Consider the following 19,629-nt stretch of genomic DNA (forward strand, 5'->3'; position numbering starts at 1 on the left):
TTAGAGATTTTAGTTAGATTGAAGCATTTAGGTCCTCTAGAGACTATACTTCCTGCACGAGAAAAATAACATTTCATTTCTACCTAAGGATATCAGCAGAAAATAAATTATGTATCAAAAGCCTTTATAATAGCATCATATAAGTGTAGCTATGTTCCACTAATAAGAAATCCCTTTGTGCCCTGCGCACTGAAGTCTCTGCCAACTTATAGCCTAGGTGACAATTGTTTCTCACACCCTGAGCCTGTCCTTTGCTATGACTTGGAGAATGCTAGCAACATTTATCAGTTAGTCATTGAAGAAATAAGGAGTTTGGTATGAAAATTCTGGTGGTTCTGAAAATACTGTATGACCGTGTCCAAAGAGTTATGCTCAATGCTCAAAGGAAGCCAGTAACGAGTGGTGTTGCTCAGGGGTCCATACTGTGACCAGTGCTATTTCATACCTTCTTTACTTAAGTACCAGTATTGAGTGCACCCTCAGCAGGTTTACTGATGACACCAAGCTGACTGGTGCTGTTCAGGGGCTTGAGGGAAGAGATGCCACCCAGAGGGACCTTGACAGGCTCAAGGAGTGAGTCCATATGAACCTCACGAAGTTCAGCAACGCCATGTGCAAGATCTTGCACCTGGGTCAGGGTAATCTGTAATATCAGTGCAGATTGGGGGACGAATGGCTTGAAAGGAGCCCTGATGAGAACTTTGGTATCATGGTGGATGAGAAACTTATCAGGAGTCTGCAAAGTGCACTTGCAGTCCAGAAAGCCAACTGTTCCCTGGGCTACATCACAAGAAGTGTAGCTAGTGGATTGAGGGAGGTTATTCTCCCCCTCTACTATACTCTCAAGAGACTCCACCTGGAGGGCCATGAGAATGATCAGAGGGCTGAGGGAATTGGGCCTATTTAAACTTTACTGTGGCCTTTCAATATATAAAGGGAACTTATAAGAAAGATGGAGAGAGGCTTTTTACAATGGTCTGTAGTGAGAGGACGAAGGGTAACAGTTTTAAATTGAAAGAGTGTAGATCAAGATTAACCATAAGGAAGACATTTTTTGCAATGAGGGTGGTGAGGCACTGGAACAGGTTGCTTAGAGCAGTTGTGGATGTCCCATTCCTGAAAGTTTTCAAGGTCAACTTGGATAAGATTTGAGAAATCTGATCTAGGGAAAGATGTTCCTGGCCATGGCAGGAAAGTTGAACCAGATGATCTTTAAGCTCCCTTCCAACCACTGTGTGATTCCATTAAACAGCTGAGTATTTTCTGTATTCCTCATTCTCTCCAGAGAAAGATGTGTACCCTGACCACTGTGTAGCTGGATGAAGGCATGGGACAACAGCCTCTTCCCACAGTTTCCCATCTATTTTCTGCAGAATAACACTGTCGTCTTCTGAGACACTTTACTAGGCTGGGATCTCCAGGCAAGATAGGTAGTCTTGTACAGTGTAGGGATCCCAGAAGGTTTCAAGGCCTTGAACTCAATATCATCAAGACAAATCCACCTTGGCACCTAAATTGCTCTCTGGATCAAGCCAGAGGATCCTGTTTATTCTTCCAGGTGCTAGTGAGTTTTGATGATTTGGATATCCTGTTCCAACCACTTCATTGTTCCCTTGGAATGATTATGGAAACTGAAGATGACCATATTAAGTATCTTACAGCTCATTTGCATCCTATTTTCTTTAGTTATCAGGGAACACACTTTTAAGTCTTATCACTTGATGCCAAGCCAACAGCCAACATTTCCAATATCAAGAAACTGGGCAGTACACGTTAGTCAGCTCACTGCAGATTGACAATTAGCATGCTGGCTTCATGAGTTCACATAACACTATTAATTAAACAACAGCTGGGTTAATCAAGATAGCAAAAGTAATTTGTTGGAATAAATACTTTATTAATGAGTCCATCAATAACAAAAAATAAGAGGTTTTAATCAATTAATTTTTAAAAATATTCACACTGTGGTGGCTGTAACTTTTTTTAAAGATCTGAAAACAGGTCTCATATATCAAAGGCTATATTCCCACTTTATCACTTCCTGTTAATTGTGCTGTAAATATCAGTTACCCAACTATAATTATTAGTTTGTTAGTTACATGCCGCATGTTGCTGTCCACCTCTGAACAGCAATACCTGACAAATGATGCTAAAGAGCTCTTTTTCCTCCTTGTTGCTTTATTTTTTTCAGAAACATTCATTCTGACATTAAACTATAGAAAGACATTCTTGAAATATGGTAGGTCATGATATCTCCTGACATGGTTAGAGATTTCATCTTTGTTTTCCCCTCCATGACCATGACATTGAGAGAAGGTGAATGTACTTTTTTTTTTTTTCTCCTGGTATTAATAATTAAACAGATGGGGGAAATGGTGTCTTTTAAACAAATATATGCCATAAATACAACAGGTAGCAGTGATTCCTAAGTGACTGAGGAATATTTATTTACTAATGATGAGAAATATAAAGAAATATATTTTTGAGAAGCAGATAGAGACTGCTGATTTTGCAAGAAGCTCATAGAGTAGGCAAAGTGTGTTTCAAACATTGAGGAGAGTGGGAAAAGTTTTACTTTAAGATGAAGATCTAGTGAAAGAGCAAGATGTAAGCTGTTAGGACTGTTAAAACAATGAGGCTTGTCATGACCCACATTCTTTTGAAGGAAAGACCTCTCCAAGTTTTCCCTATTGCTTTTGTTCTTTGTGTCAGATGGTTTATTATTCATTAGAGTGGAAGTCTTGCTGTGCTTTATCCACCTGTTCAACACATTAGATATGTGAGAAGTTTACTAGAAGCTCTCACAGAGATATTTTTTATATAATATGCATGGATATAGAGTGCACATGTACATATAAAGAAGGAATTACATTCATAAAAATACAGTTAACTTAATACAGAATACTAATAACAAGAGAAAATATATGATGGGAAAATAGTAAATAATTCTAAATATTGGGTCTTCCTTCACAAACACTTAAACCCACAAGCTGTACTACTGGTCATTTTTATCATGTTCATTATTTTACTCTTCAAAATATTTCAGTTATGTTTAGGGAAAAGAAACAAACCCATGTGACTTATGTAGTCAAATTGCACAACACAAACGGTGAACAGGAAATATTGTAAATAAACAGATGACATTCTGTTATGAAAAATCATGAACACCAGAACCTGTGTTCTGATGTTTCTGTAGTACGTTCAGGTGGCACCTCAAGTGTGATTAGTCTTTCAATTCCATGGAAGCCTTTAGATCATATTATTTTTGTCATCATGCCTGAAAGGTGCTCTAAACTGTGAAGTTGAGGGAAGAAATGTGCTTAATCTGCCAAGGAGTCTGTAAATCAGCGCTGGTCCTGGATGTACTGGGCAGCAGAACCACAAGATCCCATTATCATTAATAGCAGGTGGCTGGACTTCTCTTAATCACACGCAGAGTCTTCAGCAGGTAAAGTGGACATGCAGCAAACCAGCAAGCCCTACCATGTCTGTGGGTCCCATCCAGCTGCAGCAATCCCACACCAGGCACAGTGGGGATGGGTAGCTCAGGCATGGCTTGGTCCTGGCCACCTCCAGTGAGCGCCTCCTCCAGAGCTGGTTTGCATTTAGCTGCCTCAGAGCATCAGTATAACAAATTGGTGTTCACCTGACAGAGGCTATGGCAGTACCACCCCAGTAAACTGGACACAAAAATTGTCAAGGAAGCTGCCAATACTGTAGTCTGCTCAGAACAAGAGGAAAGTTGGATTAAACTCACTTTCCCAAAACACCAGTGACATGAATGCCCTAGAGAGGAAGCTCTGACAGGACTGTACCACAGGGCTGTGACAGCTCTCATTCACAATAAACTCAGCTTCAGCATACTGTAGCTTAATTCTCCATGGGAAGATTAATCCCTTGGAGAAGGATTAAACTGCAGTGAACTAGGGCCACTTTATTTCTGAATGGGAAAGGCCACACAGGGATTTAATGTACTTTATCTTATGTGCATTGATTTCACAGCTTTAGTTAATTCATCTTAACTTCCTCGAATTCCCTTGTGTGGACAAGCTTTTTGTCTGCAGAGAGGCTCTTGGAGCTGCTTGTAAAGCTCCTCATGCAGCCACACCAGAAAGCAGGTTGGAATAATTTCTGTGTTCTGAATGAGCTTATACCTGTCTAGATATTATTAAATTACCTCTTTCTCAGATGGTTGATCTGTGACATCCCAAGAAGGACTGTTTTAATTAGATTTTTTGAATGGATCAGTGAAAAAGGAGTTTTCTTAAAACTAATCTCTGGATTATTGTAGAAATCTCTCATGAAGAGTCTTTTCAAGGCTTTCAGATAGCTTTAATTGTGTAAAGCTGCACAAACAATATTTTCTCAGGCATGGGCATGTCTGGGCAGTGCAGTTGAATAGGTTTACTTGCCCAGTGAGATTTTCTTCTTCTTTGGTGGTGGTTATAAGAAAACGTTTTGTCTATATTGATAACAAATGAGTGGAGTTTCTATTTCCTCATCCTAAAGATTCTAATCCCTTCCTCTTGGTGACACAAGTGACACAATTCCAGGTTGAGGAGGATGTTTTTGTGAGTGCAGCTGTTAAAAAAATGGCATGGTTTGGCTGGTATTGTCCTTTGGGGAAATGAGTCTGTGCATTATTTGCATAGTTATTGTGAAGTACTGATAGGCCCTTCTGATAAAATGTTTCCTGATGTCAGTGAATCATAAACCAATTTTACTGTTCAGCTACATCATGATAACTCACATATAAATTTAAACTTTTTCCAAACAGTTCTTCACTGGGACACTTTATGCAACACAAAAAGACATCTCTTGTGGATTCCATAGAAGCGTTACTATGACTGAATTCTGTAGCAGTTAATAAATATTTTGTCTGTTTAGTAAGTATATGAGGTGCACAGAGGGCCCACATGCATGTGGGAAAACTCATGTGAGAACAGAGGTATTGAACAAAGAAAAAAACGTAAATAATAGCTGAATGTCAAGGTACAGGTGTTTTCCACCAGTATTACTTAATAGTAGTATTCGTCAATACTAACCCCAATGGGACTGGGGAAATATTTTAAAATATAAAATATTTATTTATATATAAAATATTTATTTATATATAAAGTATATGCTATGCAACATGATCAAAAGGGAGGAAATCTCTTTAATATAGCTACTTGTGACTATTTGCACTGAAATTTACAAATGCAGGAAATGGAACTAAATATTTTTAGCATTTAGCTGTATTTCTACATTGCTGTACTGAAAGCTTGATAAGAGTTCGGTGTGTTCTGATGATTGTTTTTCCTCTTCCTTCATACAGCTGATTGGATTTGTGTATGCCTGTTACGTGATCAGTATTTTCATGGAGGAGGAGGACAGCTGTAAGTACTGATACACACCTCTCCATATCTGGAGCCACAGTACCTGGGGTGAGACTTAGTCTTGTGTTGACTACCAAGGCAAAGAACAAAGTTTGAAAAATGGCAGAAACTGGCATTCATGTACACAACCAGTCGTGCTCAAAGACATACTTATTTAGGTACTACTGTCTTATCTAGGTAGGATTGCACTTGCTAAACTTCCTCATAGAGATTTGTGAACCTCTTGTATGAGCCAGTCACAGTGATGAAAATTATGTGATCCACATTGCATGCATATACATATATATATATATGTCTTTATGTATGTATGCTTGAATTTGAATCAAAGCTCCCAAAGTCCTTTAGCCTGTTCTTTAAATGACAGCTTATCAGTAAAGTTAATGGAGATGACAGATCAAACCATTTACAGTGTGTGGTATCACTCTGATCGATAATTAGGTAAACCTGATCAACCCCTGGATTTAAAATGCTAAGCCCATGTTCTTAACTTGACTTTATCAATAAAACTCTTATATATGTACTCATATTGTTCCATAGCACTAGTGGGTGAAATTAATATAGTAGGAAAAATTAATTTAGTTTGTAGGAAAGCATTTGATAATATCTGGAAAGTCTTACTGAAGACATAATTCAAGTAATTCATGTCTGTGATAGAAAAGCAGACTGTTTGATTGAAAACAGTGTGAAGGACCGTAAACAAAACACTTTTCCATTGCTACAAATGGTACAACGTTCAGTTCTCCTTCATAGTGCAACTGACATTAGAGTCAAATCATAACACTTTCGTTTAGATTTCAGTTAGGAAGAATCGAAGAGATTCTCAGATAAAATTGATTGGGAAGAAGTCATAAGGACATCGTGCACATAGTGTACTGTGAAGAGGTGCAAGGAGCCTGGGCAAAGATGGCTGCTAGTAAAGGAGAAATATGAACACTTGGAGAAGCAACATAAAATGTAGGTCTTGAGGTGTAAAAGCCTAGGAAATGCTTCTTTGGAAAGTTGGAAACTGACAGGCAGAAACTGGTAACACGGGGTATCAGCAGAAGATGGCACAGCAGCACAAGGGCTGTATAGTTTGGGATGTATAAACAGAGTCTTTGGTCAGTGAAATGCAGAGGCAACTCCTTTCCATAAGGCTGTGATGAGTCATGACAGTAGCTAGGGCTTCATATAGATAGCTGGAAACTTTGTGAGACAGTTACTAATTAAATTCCTGGAACAGGAAGGCTACCTTAAGCATTAGGGAAGGCCTGCAGACTGATGAGGACAGCACAAACTACAGTGCCTTTAAAAGGGAAATAGTGCACAAGCAAACCCACATGCAAACACAAATACATCTGTACTTGGGAAGACAGGCTCTTTACTTTTTACACAAGTATGTTGTGTTACTGTTGGTTTTGTTTATCCCTTTATAGTGTGCTTCACACACCCTGTTTTATGCGTGTGTGAAAGAAAGACACAACTCCCATCAGGTAATACATGTTCAGGGAAACTACAGTCACATGCTGAAGAGCATATGTGTTTTATATTCAGGGCCTCGCAAGAGACTTATTGTCAAATTAAGGGCCCTGTTCACTTTGAAAACCTATTTCAGGAGAGATGAGGCCCAATTCACTTTCCTCTGATGGTGTGCCCATGTCACTGTCTTTTGAGAGTTTCAAGCCATATGATACCAATGGAAATTTAAATCACTGAGAATGGAGAACAACTAAAGTATTTATCAACCAGTAAAACACATCAAGTGCTAAGGTGATCCAGTAGGAAAACTAACCCAGTTCCCATTCTCCATGAAGGACTCAGGGATCTGCATTTAATTTCCACTTATCTTTCAGAACTGTCAATGGTAATTTGGTCTTCTGTTACAGGTGAAAATCATCCCACATGTCTTGGAAAGTATGGTGTAATTCAGCTCAATGTCCTTTGTTAGGAATGGGCAAATTTCCCATTTCATTTGTACCTTTACCTATAATCATGTAGACCCATGTGCGAATAGTTTTTTTTAGTTAGCAGAGGGTGACCTGGGTTAGGGGTAAGAGCAGTGTGCAAAGGAAGGAAAAAGAGGAGCAACAAAGTGGAATAGATACAGCTAAGAGATTTTACAACCATTGGAGAGAAGTAATTTCTGATTTGTTACTTTTTTTACTGCCTTTTAAGATCCTGAATCCAATCAAAAGCAAATAAGGAGCCCTTTGTTTCTTAGTGCCATTTGTGCTTTAGAGTCCCCTATGTTTATAGATAAATACATTAAAGACAAATGTTAACCCCTTCACAGCAATCCCACAGATACATTTTAAATAAATAAATGTCTGTTTAAGGCACAGTGAGAAAATGGTTTGTTTTAGCTGAGAGGAACATGACTTATTCTGGAAAAATTCACGTAACATGATGAACAGAAAACTATTCGAGATGCCAGTACAGTGGTTCTTCAAAACAGCTTAAAAGTAGACAGTGTTTACATTAGGATAAAAGTCCAAGAAACTATAACTAAAGAGCAATTTAATACATTTAAATATGATGCAGCAGATTCTTTTCTTAGGTAGATGCAGCTATTCCATAATAATTTTGCAGTAGTTTTCACAGAATAAATTAGTCATCTGATAGTGAAAGCCTCCTTATTTAAATATACTCTGCAATATTCACTGCATCAAGTTAACCCGAGTTCTGGGTCTGAAACCCATCATGCAGACTTAAAAATTAATAAAAGCTACCTGCTTAGCCTCTGTGCAGTGCTTAAATGGATTTTGAGCCTGACATTTTGGCTGATGGACACTTTTCTGAACAGTAATAATGCTTGAGGAAACATTTATTTCCAGCTATTGCTCACCTTACCTACGTTTCACACTGTAGTTAACTTATACGCAGAAGGAAGATGATAGCAGGTCAAAAGGGATAAAACAAAATAGACATGTAAAAGGCACACTGCTGTACTGGGGTTAATACCTTCCATCATTCATCCTAATGAAAAAGTCTATTTATATCTCTTCCCTTCATTTTTTCATTTCTTCCTTTGTAGATCTATCAATCTCTATAAGCCCTTTTGAAGGAATAGAATATGTGAAATCTGTAATCATAAAAGCCTGTCACTATCCTGTTTGTGAATCATTTTCTCCTAAAAATGAACCCAGAAGCTTGTTTCCACCTTGTCAGAGTTACTAAATGGTTTTAATACAGCGGAGTCTGGAGACTAGGCAAAATACATTGCTAAAATCATTATTAAATTTCTAAATATTTTCTGGACTTTTCTGTGAAACAGTTGATAGCACTATTACTGCTAAATACTAGTTCATAAATCTGACATTCACACATGTCAGAAAGTGATAGTTCTATACTGTATGGGATTTTGTGAAGTGGAAACTGAGTTGTATACAAATTGCATAAGGAAATAACAGTGATATTAGAGGGGAAGGTTTGCCACAAATCTATATTTTTGATTTCAGCATTTTTGTAAAAATGAGACTGAAACACTGAAACAAGGAAGCTTAAAACTCTTATGGATGAGCAAAAATAAAGGAAATTCACCATGAAGGAAAGATTTATCCCCTAAATAAAGCCACAGGAACAAAATTAATAAATTAAAAAAAATATCTTTTTTGTCTGTTCTCTATGCTAGTTGTATTTAGAGCCCAGCTGTACTTTCAGAACAGAGAAAATGAATTTGTTTTTACAAAGTATGAGTTTTCCCCATACTGTGGAATCAATATGACCCTCTGTATGCCATCGTTAGACAAATATTAAGTAAAGCAAGATACATTACTGTTTTCACTGAAAAAACACTGTATTGCTTTATCTGACATATGGCTTTACATTTATACACACCATTGAGCATCTGTTGCCAGTAGTCAAACAAGGTAGAAAGACTTTTTCATCACATTTAAATTAATATTTATGATTACAGAGTAGATCCAGCAGTAATAAATTTCTAATAACTATGCTATTTTTTTGCAAAGTGAATAAAGAGCTAACAATAGCTGATATTATATATATTTGATTACCTTTTTATGTAAATATACAAATGTCCTTAACTAAGGAGTATTTGGGAACCTACTGCTAATATCTTTACATCAATTGCAATTACACATTGTTGAGTTCATTAACCTTCTAAAAAAAAATTTTTGTGATAAAATTATTAATATCAAGGATGACCAAGAAGGAGGATTCTTCACTATGTTTCTGTTGGGCAATACAAGAATCAAACATCCCCAGACAATAACTGTCCAAATACCTCACTAAAATAAGGACTTAGAAAACCCGCCAAACAGCAGCCAGCAGGCAGGTGGGCTTTAGTGCTCACCACTCTCACTTTTAGACCATAATGACTAGATATATTGAATTCAAATGTGTTGTTACTGACCAGTGGATGAATATACCTGACACAGACTTTTAAAATTATAATTTTTACTGCTTGGCAGTGAAAAGTACTATAGCTGCCAGGTTGACAGCATTCTCTTGGCTTTGGCATTTCTATAAAATATCAGTGACTGTCACTATTTTTGGAAGGCTTGAAAAGCAGTTTGCATCTTTCTGTTCGTCTGGACAAGAAACCCAAAGGCCCAGAATTTCGATACACTTGTTTTAGAAAAACAACAGAGTCAGTTATTTTTGCCAGGCACAGACTATACGTATTGCCAGGCACAGAACTGTAGTGGATTCATAACCAAATGTATTCTTTAATTCAACAGAATAATTTTCTAAAAATAATCTCCTTCGGAGATGAGTAGTCCAACATACCTGTCCTCAAACATGGTCTGTGACATCTGGAAAACCAGGGAGCCCAGCCAATGCCATAAAACACCTGGTTGATGATAGGTGGTTCCTGCTGCTCCTTGCACTGAGGTGTCATCCACATTTCAGGGCAGCTTGTTCTGTACTGGTAGTTGCTGTTATCATCTTGCAGATACCTACCAAGAACTGAAGGAGAGGTTGAAGTGCAACCAGAAATATTGCCAGGAGTATCCAGGGGACTTCCTCAACAGCCCCACCAGACATTTAATGGAAACAAATCTCAAGTTACAGTTTCTGTAGACATTAGAGGTCTGTCCAGCTGGAGTTGATTAGATGCAGACTCACCTATTTACTATCCTACTTATACTTGACTCCACTTTCTCCCGTACTGGAAATATAAAGGATGAACCTGATATTTTAACAGCATTTTGTGGTCTAACAACATAGTATGGTCTGAAAATGCATGCTCATTTATTCTCTAAACTAACACAATGAATTCTGAAGTAGTTAAGGAAGGAAGAAATACTGCTGGGATGTTATACTATTTAAATTACCTCTACATACACTTTCAATTTATATTTCTTTCTTTTTTATATATATTAAGTTATTATACATTGCCTGAACAAGCATTTATTCTAGTTCCTATGGAAACGTGCACAGGTATAATGCACACAACCAAGGGTAAAACCTCTAAGGTGATGTAAAATAAAAACAATTAAACAATATAAACATAAGTTAGTGGCAAAAATATTACAGCAGAGGCATGATACCTCCTTGTTTTTCTTTCTGCTTAAAAGCCATAGATGAATAATCTGTCACAGGAAAACAACTCAAACCCAAAACAAAACCCATACCACTGTCTGGTTTTATGTTCTGCTAGCAAAATGTACAAAACAGTCTTCATTTCCAGTTGTATTCTCCATGGATTGTTGCAGAAAATCTTGTTTTAGCTAAGGGATTGTCTTTAAATAATAGGTAGTGTACAGTATATGAAAACAGAAGTCTTAGCTGTGGAATATTTCTAGCAGCAGCAGAAGTTATCTGCTTGAAAGTACCATGCGTTTCATGTGGAATGCAACATGAAAGGTTTATCCAGATAGGGTGCAGACAAAATATGAGAAAATGGCAACATCCAAACATGTGTAAACTAATTCCAATTTTTTATTGGTAGAACATAGCTTACTCTAAGGTGTGAATCAAATAACTTGAAGAAATCCCTCTTGACTTTCTAAACCACTTCTGTAAAATATTTTAGTCTATCCTCAGTAAGGAATTTATTTCTTACTTTAGAGTTGCCTCAAATAAGTATAAAAATAATATTCAAGGTGCCATTCCCATGTGAGCCAGCAGGTCATTTACTTTTCACTAAGGAAAAGGATAAATCACTTAAATTACAAGAGTTCCTCTGGTGCATTCCCACAATTCCTCCCTTAAGCACAACAACTTCCTGAAGTTCAGTAGGAAAGAATCACCTTAATCACTTTAGCAAAAAGAAATATTATCAGATATTTCCCAGAATATTAGTAGGTTGTAGCAGGAGTGGTGAACACGTGGTACAGCTTTGAAATGTTCTCATGTGGGTGAGAAAAACACAAGTACCCAGAGCCAGCTGCCTGATGCTACCGACAGCTCGGTAGATGACACGTATTCTGCTCTGCTTCGTACGTTGAAATGATACTTAGAAATTTTGTTCAAGTTGGAGTTATCCACTCATTCTTTTTCTGTACAAAGTTAAGGGAGAGTTTAGGAGTGTAAAATGTAATATTTTTTTAAGATATCTGTTATACCAGTGAATTGTGTGAGCTTTCAGCTACCAAAAGCTACAGAGTTGCAATCACTAGCTTCCATCCCCAATTATGGATATATGTACATATATATATATGGTGATTTAGATGAGACTTCAGGAGTACAGGTAAAGCATTTAGAAATATCTGTATGGAAAGCAAAATATATTCGATGTACTATTTTCAGAAAGTACTAACATGGTTCTCTGAACAGAGAAATGTGTCAGGACAGTATTATATCATCTTTAGACAATTTTTGCCTGTTTTGATACATATGTATATATTGATATATGTGTGTAGATGAATATGTATGTCTGTATGGATGGATATGTAGTCATTCATATACATACTTTGGTTCAAACATAGGTATATACAGACTCTCCTTAACTTTTAATTGATTTCCAGATTGATAACTAAAGAGTTTTTAAAGGCTAGTCTGCTACTACCTGAACAGAAATTGCTTTACAAATACAATTAATGTTAAGCATTTCCACTCTTTGTTCTGAATATTCAGACTAGATACATGAAAGAATATTTTACAGCAAGGGTGGTGAAACACTGGAACAGGTTGTGCAGAGAAGTGTCAGCTACCTCCTGCTCATTGCAGCAAGGTTGGACTAGATGGCCTTCAAAGATTCCTTTCAACCTGAATTATTATTCTATGATTCAATGATTCTGTGAATATTATATGCCATATTCCTTACATATATCTATCTATATATATATCTCACATATATATGCATACATACATTTGTACAACTATGTACAAGTTCATCAAGGGCAAATGCAGGGTCCTGAGCTTGGGGAAGAATAACCCCATGCACCAGCACAGTCTGAGAGCTGACCTGCTGGAAAGCAGCTCTGTGGAGAAGGACCCGGGGGTCCTGGTGGACAACAAGCTGCCCATGAACCAGCAGTTCCCTTGTGGCCAAGAAGGCCAACAGTAACCTAGGCTGCATTAGGAAGACAATTGCCAGCAGGTCGAGGGAGGGAATCCTGCCCCTCTACTGAGCCCTAGCGAGGCCACGTCTGGAATGCTGTGTCCAGTTCTGGGCTCCTGAGTACAAGGAAGAAAAGGAACTACTGGGGAAGGTCCAGTAGAGGGTTACAAAGATCATTAGGGAACCAGAGCATCTCTCTTAAAATGAAAGGCTGAGTGAGCTGGCCCTTTTTAGTCTGGGGAAGAGATGACTGAGAGAAGATCCTATCAATGCATACAAATATAAAGACGGGTGTCAAGATGATAGGGCCAAACTCTTCTCAATGGTCCTCAGTAACAGGACAAGGGGCACTCAGTACAAACTGAAACACAGGAACTTCCATCTAAATACGAGAAAAAAAGTCTTTATTTTAAGGGAGACAGGACACTGGAACAGGCTGCCTGGAGTGGCTGTGGTGTGTCTTTCACTGTAGATAGAAAAAGCAGGTTGCTCTAGGTGAACCTGCTTTAGCAGAGGATTGGACTAGATGATCTTCAGAAGTCCCTTCCAACGCTAACCAGTCTGTGATTTTGTGACAGAAGATAATTAATATCAAGTAAGAACATACTTATATTCATGAAGTTTTCCTTAAACTGGAGAACATACCTTCCTTTAGATTTTTGGTTTACTGCTGTACTAAATAATATTCTTACTAAAATGATATTATTATTCTGACTTTAGGGGATATATCATTTAATAAGAGTTCCTCAAGCGTTCTTAGGTCCATGCATTGATTCCCTGCTTCCAAATACTCAGTATGCCCTTTTTTTAACTGGTTCATTTGATTCAAGCTTCTACTTACCTAATTTAGTATTGATTTTGTTTTAGTCTCCACCTTCCACCTCCTTGGCCTTTCTGTTTAAATTAAATCTGTTTTTAAATGGATGCTAACCCAACCCCCAGTTGCCAGCACCTTAGCCTTTTCACTTAAATTGCATCTATTGTTAAATCAATCTTACTCCAGTATCCAGCCTTGCTCTCTTGAGCTTTCCACTCGACATCACACACAGGCCTAAGTGGTGCCCATTCACATCTGTACTTTTCATCCAGTTTCTCTACTAAAATTACAGATCCATTTTTGACTTCCAGTAGCAATCTTCTTCTTCATTTCTGAATGGCAACAGCCCTGAGTTTGTTTTAGTTCGTGGAGTTTGAAATGAAACTTTTCAGTCTCCCATTCTTCCATGTAAATGCCATCTCACCCAAATATTAACCATCATGCAGATAAGTTATCCCAACTTCTAAGCCTCAGCTTAAGTAATATCTGTTTCATTATTACTACTGCTTGAATGATAATTTCCCAGTTAGCAAATCATGCCTAAGAGCTCTGTCTTGTATTAACTGCTGCCTATGGTGTGGGAAGTGTAAGCCTGGAGCAAGTGGTGCACACCTGTGATGAAGGGATGTGCTGAGTCAAGGACAGCACAGGATTAGTCAGGCTCTACAATGGGCTGTAAATTGTCTTGGTTATATGCTGATAAGGAATCTGGGAATTCAGTGGGCAGTGAACAGTTGCAATAGAGACTATTCCCACAGCTTCCCATTGTATGTATCTCACCCTGTCTGAGAGACTCAATGGACTTGTTGGTGAATTAGCAGTTTAGGTGGTCAGAGTTCTCAATGCCTTTTCCTTTATGCCCATGCCTGGTCTGAGAGAGAGATGGTGAAGTTCTGTCTTAGAAGAAAGAAAATTCTCCCTTCTTCCTTAAAGATAATAGCTTCAAAAATCAAAACAGATCCATGCAGACCGGCTGAGCTGAGAGACTGCCACTGAATTTTCCTAAAGATAAGGTTTATTCACAGTTCAAATAGCACTAAGCTTTGAAATACAATACTAAAAAACCCAAAACTACTCATTTCTTGTTTTAAGGGAGTATCCATGACAAAAATCATAAAATGTGGGTCCCAGTTTATCTAACGGGTTCCAGTGTATGTAATCATACATTATAGCCTTAGAGGATATTCAAAGTACTTTGCAAAGCAGCTACTGTAAATTCAAAAAGAGATGGCTAACCAGGACAAGTCAGTGAAGCACGTTGAATCAATTTCAGGTCATAGCCAGGTAAATTTTAAAGATAATTTTATTTGGTAATGGCTACTTTCTCAAAATGTGGCAAAATTGAACAACTCAAATAAGAATTAACTATCCACTACTTCACCCATTTTTGAAAATCTCATATATTTAAAGGCAACCAGCATGTTTCACCAATAAAAGTTGTCAGTTTTGTTTGGAAAAGAAAGGAATAACTATTGATTACTGACAAGATCAAAGCAAGAGAAAGACTCTTGTTAAAAAAGTATCACAAGGATTTCTTAGAAGAACCACAAAGAAAAAGAAAAAGGAGAAGATATTAAAATATTGAAACTAATTAAAGTGTTTTTTTGCTAAACACTTTTCTTTATCCTGTGAAATTCTTGCCTCTTCTTTAGTTTTCTTGATCATGTCTCTGATGTCATCACACTTTCAACCTTTCTAAATTCCTCCTGTTTGTAAACTTTGACTTGTTGTCTATATGTGATACTTTTCAGACTTTCTAGTTGTACTATTTCAATAGCACTAATTATTTCAGTATATAAGTGAAGCAAGTTGCATAGCAAAAGGTGTTGTCTTAATACATCAGGAGATATAGGTGATATGGTTTTCCAGCTGGACCAGATGGTCAAATAAAAGAAAAGCTGTTTTTCAAAAAAGCTACGTTATATTTATTGCATTTAGTCTGTATTACTGATGTGCTTTATTAGCTCTATATCATAACAAGTTTTTCTCTTGCCAATGCTCTGTGATTTGGGTCATAGACGGACTCATGTCAAACTTCATTTGACATTCTTTTTCCTTGAATCTGTAAATACACCGTTGGTTTTGTTAGCAGAAAACTAATCTCAATTCATCTGTGCTGTTCTCGATATCACAGGTTAGATACAGCAAAATTAAGTAATACTATGTGACTCTCACCATTTATATAATGACTCTTATTCCTCACCATTAATTTTCACTCCTTCTCTTTTGCTCGTTAATCATGGTGCTGTTATTTTGGAGGACTGAAATTTGAGAGTTACAAAGTTTTCATAAAAGTGTATTTTTTACTTCATCTTTCTTCAGGAAGAGGTTTTTTTATGGATGAGGTCACTATTGCATTACCTTTCTTTCTCATTAGCAGATTAATTCATTGGTGGCTTCAAAGTGAGTGGTAATCCTGTTACAGACTCTATTTCAGACATTCATCTTTCTCCTGGTATGAAATGATACCACTTTCTAACAATGAGAAAACTGTTTTCCTAGCCATTATGTTTGCTAGCACATGTGATATTTCTTTTTTCACTCCATCATTTATGAAAAGACCACTGGTCACTGTAAGCTCTCATTTTATAATGCTCTACATTCTTAGCTCTATTTTCAAAGCTGAGAATGTAGTCTTATTAGAATATATTTTGGGGAGCTAATTTGATTTGGTGATAGAGATGGTAATGTCAAAAGCAATACTAAGAAATGAGCAAGTTGAATATGAAGATAGAGCAGGAAAAAAGCAATAAAAATATGAGGTGAAATAGAGATCTTCATTTGCAGAGAAAGACTCGCGGAGACAAACAATTTCTCATGGATGCATTTAGATGTGATTTAGTAGACTTAGCAGACATATCCACAATGGCTCTGTAATACTGGATGATCATACGTTCTGGGACAGACTAAGGGTGGCATAGAAGGACTTGAAAGTGCATTTACTTGTGCATGAGGCTTGAGAAGGCTGTCATGACATTGATCAACTGAAGTATTATTTTGGTGGCTTCCTCGTTTTGAAAAACTAAAGGCAAGAACAATCAGAAGAGCTTGCTGGTTTGTGTTCATTCACACAGATAAAAGATTGGAAGGAGGAGACTGAGATCTGGAGATCACAAAAGGGGTTTATCCACTTCTGTTACTTGTCTGTAGGCTTGGATTCAGAGAAGGCACAGTAGGACCACAGGCTTATGTGCTGGGAGGGAGAATGTGGGGTCTCCATTGTGTGCTTAGCAAAGGAAAAAAGCTAGTTTGGATTTTAAAGAGGCTAAAACCCTCGAAGGTATGTGATGGAAAACCTTGGGGTTTGCCTTCTCAAGGATTGAAGCAGACCACCGCTAAGAAAGGTGTAGCTGTGAGTGCAGTGCTGTTGCATAGAAGGGAATGCATACAGTACCCCACCTTAAGAAGAAAATATCATATGGTGAAGCAGGATTTCTACACAAGATATCACTGATGGTCATGGGGGTAAAGGCAGGATGGTAAATGAGAATGCGGATGAGGAAATGGAAACAGCATCATCTGAAATGGAAAACAATGTTAAACCGTGTTAATGGGTTTGATATCATAAAATGGAAAATACCATCAGATTAGTGTTTTGGAAAAGCTGATACCTGATCTCTCAGGCTACTGAAGGTACATGTTTTGGCATCTGTATCGAGTTCAAGATATCAAGTCTTTCAAGGTAAAGATGTACCTTGAAAGGTACTTCTGTATCTGGATCATAGAGAAGCCAGCTACTAATAAAGAAAGAAAGGGTCAGGGAAGAAGGAAACTCCCCTGACTGACAGGAGAAGACATTAACAGGAAGAGATGTTAAGCAGATTTTAAAGCAAATTAAAAAAGGGCTACAAGGGAAAGACAAGAAAAATTGCAACATGGGCTGAATGTGACAGAGTTTTAGTCAGCCAGACCTTTGAAGTGGATGTGCACAGTCCTCTTTATAGAAAACTCCCCAAAAATACCACAATACAAAATTTTAAAAAGGGAAATTTAACTGAATTATAAACTAGCACGCTTTTTAAATGGAAAACTCAAAGTTACTGGATCATACAGAATGGAAGCAAGAGGCTTTTAGCCTCTCCTCCATTGTTGTCTTTGTCTATGCAGTTGGAAAACAGTGCTTCCCATTTCAGTCTCAGCCAAGGCTCTGGCTTCTTGACTTGTAGCATGCTCTGCTTGGCCTCTCAAGTTCTTACCACCATCTGCAAGACCTGCCTACTTTGCTGCTCCCCACTGCAACCTCTATTTGAGGAGTAGGTTAGCAGCTCCTTGCCTCTTTGGCTTGTTTCCTATGCTGTGCCATGAACACAGACACACTCTCCTGAACATCCTTGGTTCACTCCTGTTCAGTCTTCATAAGAAAATATACAAACATGTGAAGCAAGTACCATGTCACAGATGATGATAGCAGCAAGTTTCAGGGGCAGTCTTTCATCACTAGGAAGGTGGGAACAAAAATCCAGAATCACTCACTGATAAAAAGAATCCCTCCAGTCCCATAACTTTCTTTTTAAAATAGTGTTCTGTTGTGAATGGATGATGTGAATTTTCTTTGACACATAGAAATCCTTTCCTTCAAATGTCACATGTGTTCTAAAAGGCATGGTTCTATGTCATGTATTTGATCATGTAAATACTTTGCTGTAGGAATTTTATCCTTAATTATTCATTAGCATTGAACGGGGTCAGCATTATATAAAGGGAATAATAATTTCACATATCAAAATATCTGACTTGTAGTTAAGGTTATTAACAGCAGTTGTGATATTCTTGTATATATAATAACCAGGTAGATATAAATACTTAAGCATTTTCTCAAAAAAAAAAAAAAATAATTGGATCATATTGGCAAATAACTGAAGCCAAAAGATATTGGTATGGGTACAAAAAACAGCAGTAGAGAAGTAGATCCTTATGGTACTCAAATGATAGGGGAAAAAAACCAACTCAGAGGAACAAAACACCTAACTTATGACCTAGCAATGAACTGTAAGTGGAATAGATGAATTCCAATACATCCAAGCACCTGCACTAAACATTTTTGAAAGAACTCTGTAGTTTAGGAAATCAAACTCAGCAGTAATATAAAGACACGCTAATACATTTCATGTATTCCTGAATCAGAATACTAAAAAAAGATCAAAGTATAACTTCAAAAGGCAAATTCAGAGTTCTATCTCTTTTGAAGCCAACTTGGACACGTTTATTGTGAAGATCATGTTTCTGGAGATGTGACTGAAGCTGTTGCAGCCTTCTGTACAACAGTCTTTACTTGGGACTATTTGAGCTGCCATTTTAGTCAATTGAGTGTGTACATAGTGTGAAAACTCAATGGAATATTTCCCTCTTAGTATTGTTACTGAGAACACAGCTGCGCTGGGCAGTGCACATCTCAAGGAGGAAGGACCACTGCCTCCCTAAGACCTTGTTTTATGGTGAACTTGCCACTGGCTGCCACATGAGAGGAGCCCTGAAGAGAAGATACAAGGACTCTCTGAAACAACATCTCAGCCTTGGCCACACTGATCAACATATCTGGTCTACTCTGGCCTCCAATCGGGAGGTTTGGAGACACACCATCGATAACTCTGCTGTCTCCTTTGAGAACGCACGCAGGATCACTCTCGAGGAGAAAAGACAACGCAGAAAGAATCATGTTTTGCAGAATTTACCACCTAAGGAGTCTTTCTGCTGTGCCTTTTGCAACCAGACATGCCTGTCTCGTATTGGCCTTTTTAGCCACCAGCACACTTGTGACAAACGTGGGTAGAGACCTTTCCCTAATCTTCATTCGCGAAGCCCAGCCATGATGATGATTGTTTGAATATGACTGATAGATGTGATTTCCGGGCATTTAGTATCTTTTATGTATAGTTTACTTTTCCTTTGCAGGCTTAATTTGTGCATAGGCAGTATAATAACTCTAATGGCAAGAGAAAGAGGGAATCACATAGCATTTTGTACCAAAAGGGATTAGATCAAAAAGT

At 37.7% G+C, this 19,629-nt stretch overlaps 1 protein-coding gene across 2 annotated transcripts in view; it reads left to right on the forward strand.

Moving 5' to 3' along the window:
- Positions 1-19,629, forward strand: part of NKAIN3 (sodium/potassium transporting ATPase interacting 3) — a 355,608-nt gene that overhangs the window by 324,284 nt on the left and 11,695 nt on the right. For both annotated transcript variants that reach the window (XM_027638896.1, XM_027638897.1), the window contains exon 5: positions 5,318-5,378. In XM_027638896.1, coding sequence (XP_027494697.1) covers positions 5,318-5,378 — 61 coding nt within the window. The remainder of the gene's footprint in view (positions 1-5,317; positions 5,379-19,629) is intronic.

This window comes from Corapipo altera, unplaced genomic scaffold (genome assembly GCF_003945725.1).
Source record: "Corapipo altera isolate COAL_440 unplaced genomic scaffold, ASM394572v1 49, whole genome shotgun sequence".
Taxonomy (NCBI): domain Eukaryota; kingdom Metazoa; phylum Chordata; class Aves; order Passeriformes; family Pipridae; genus Corapipo; species Corapipo altera.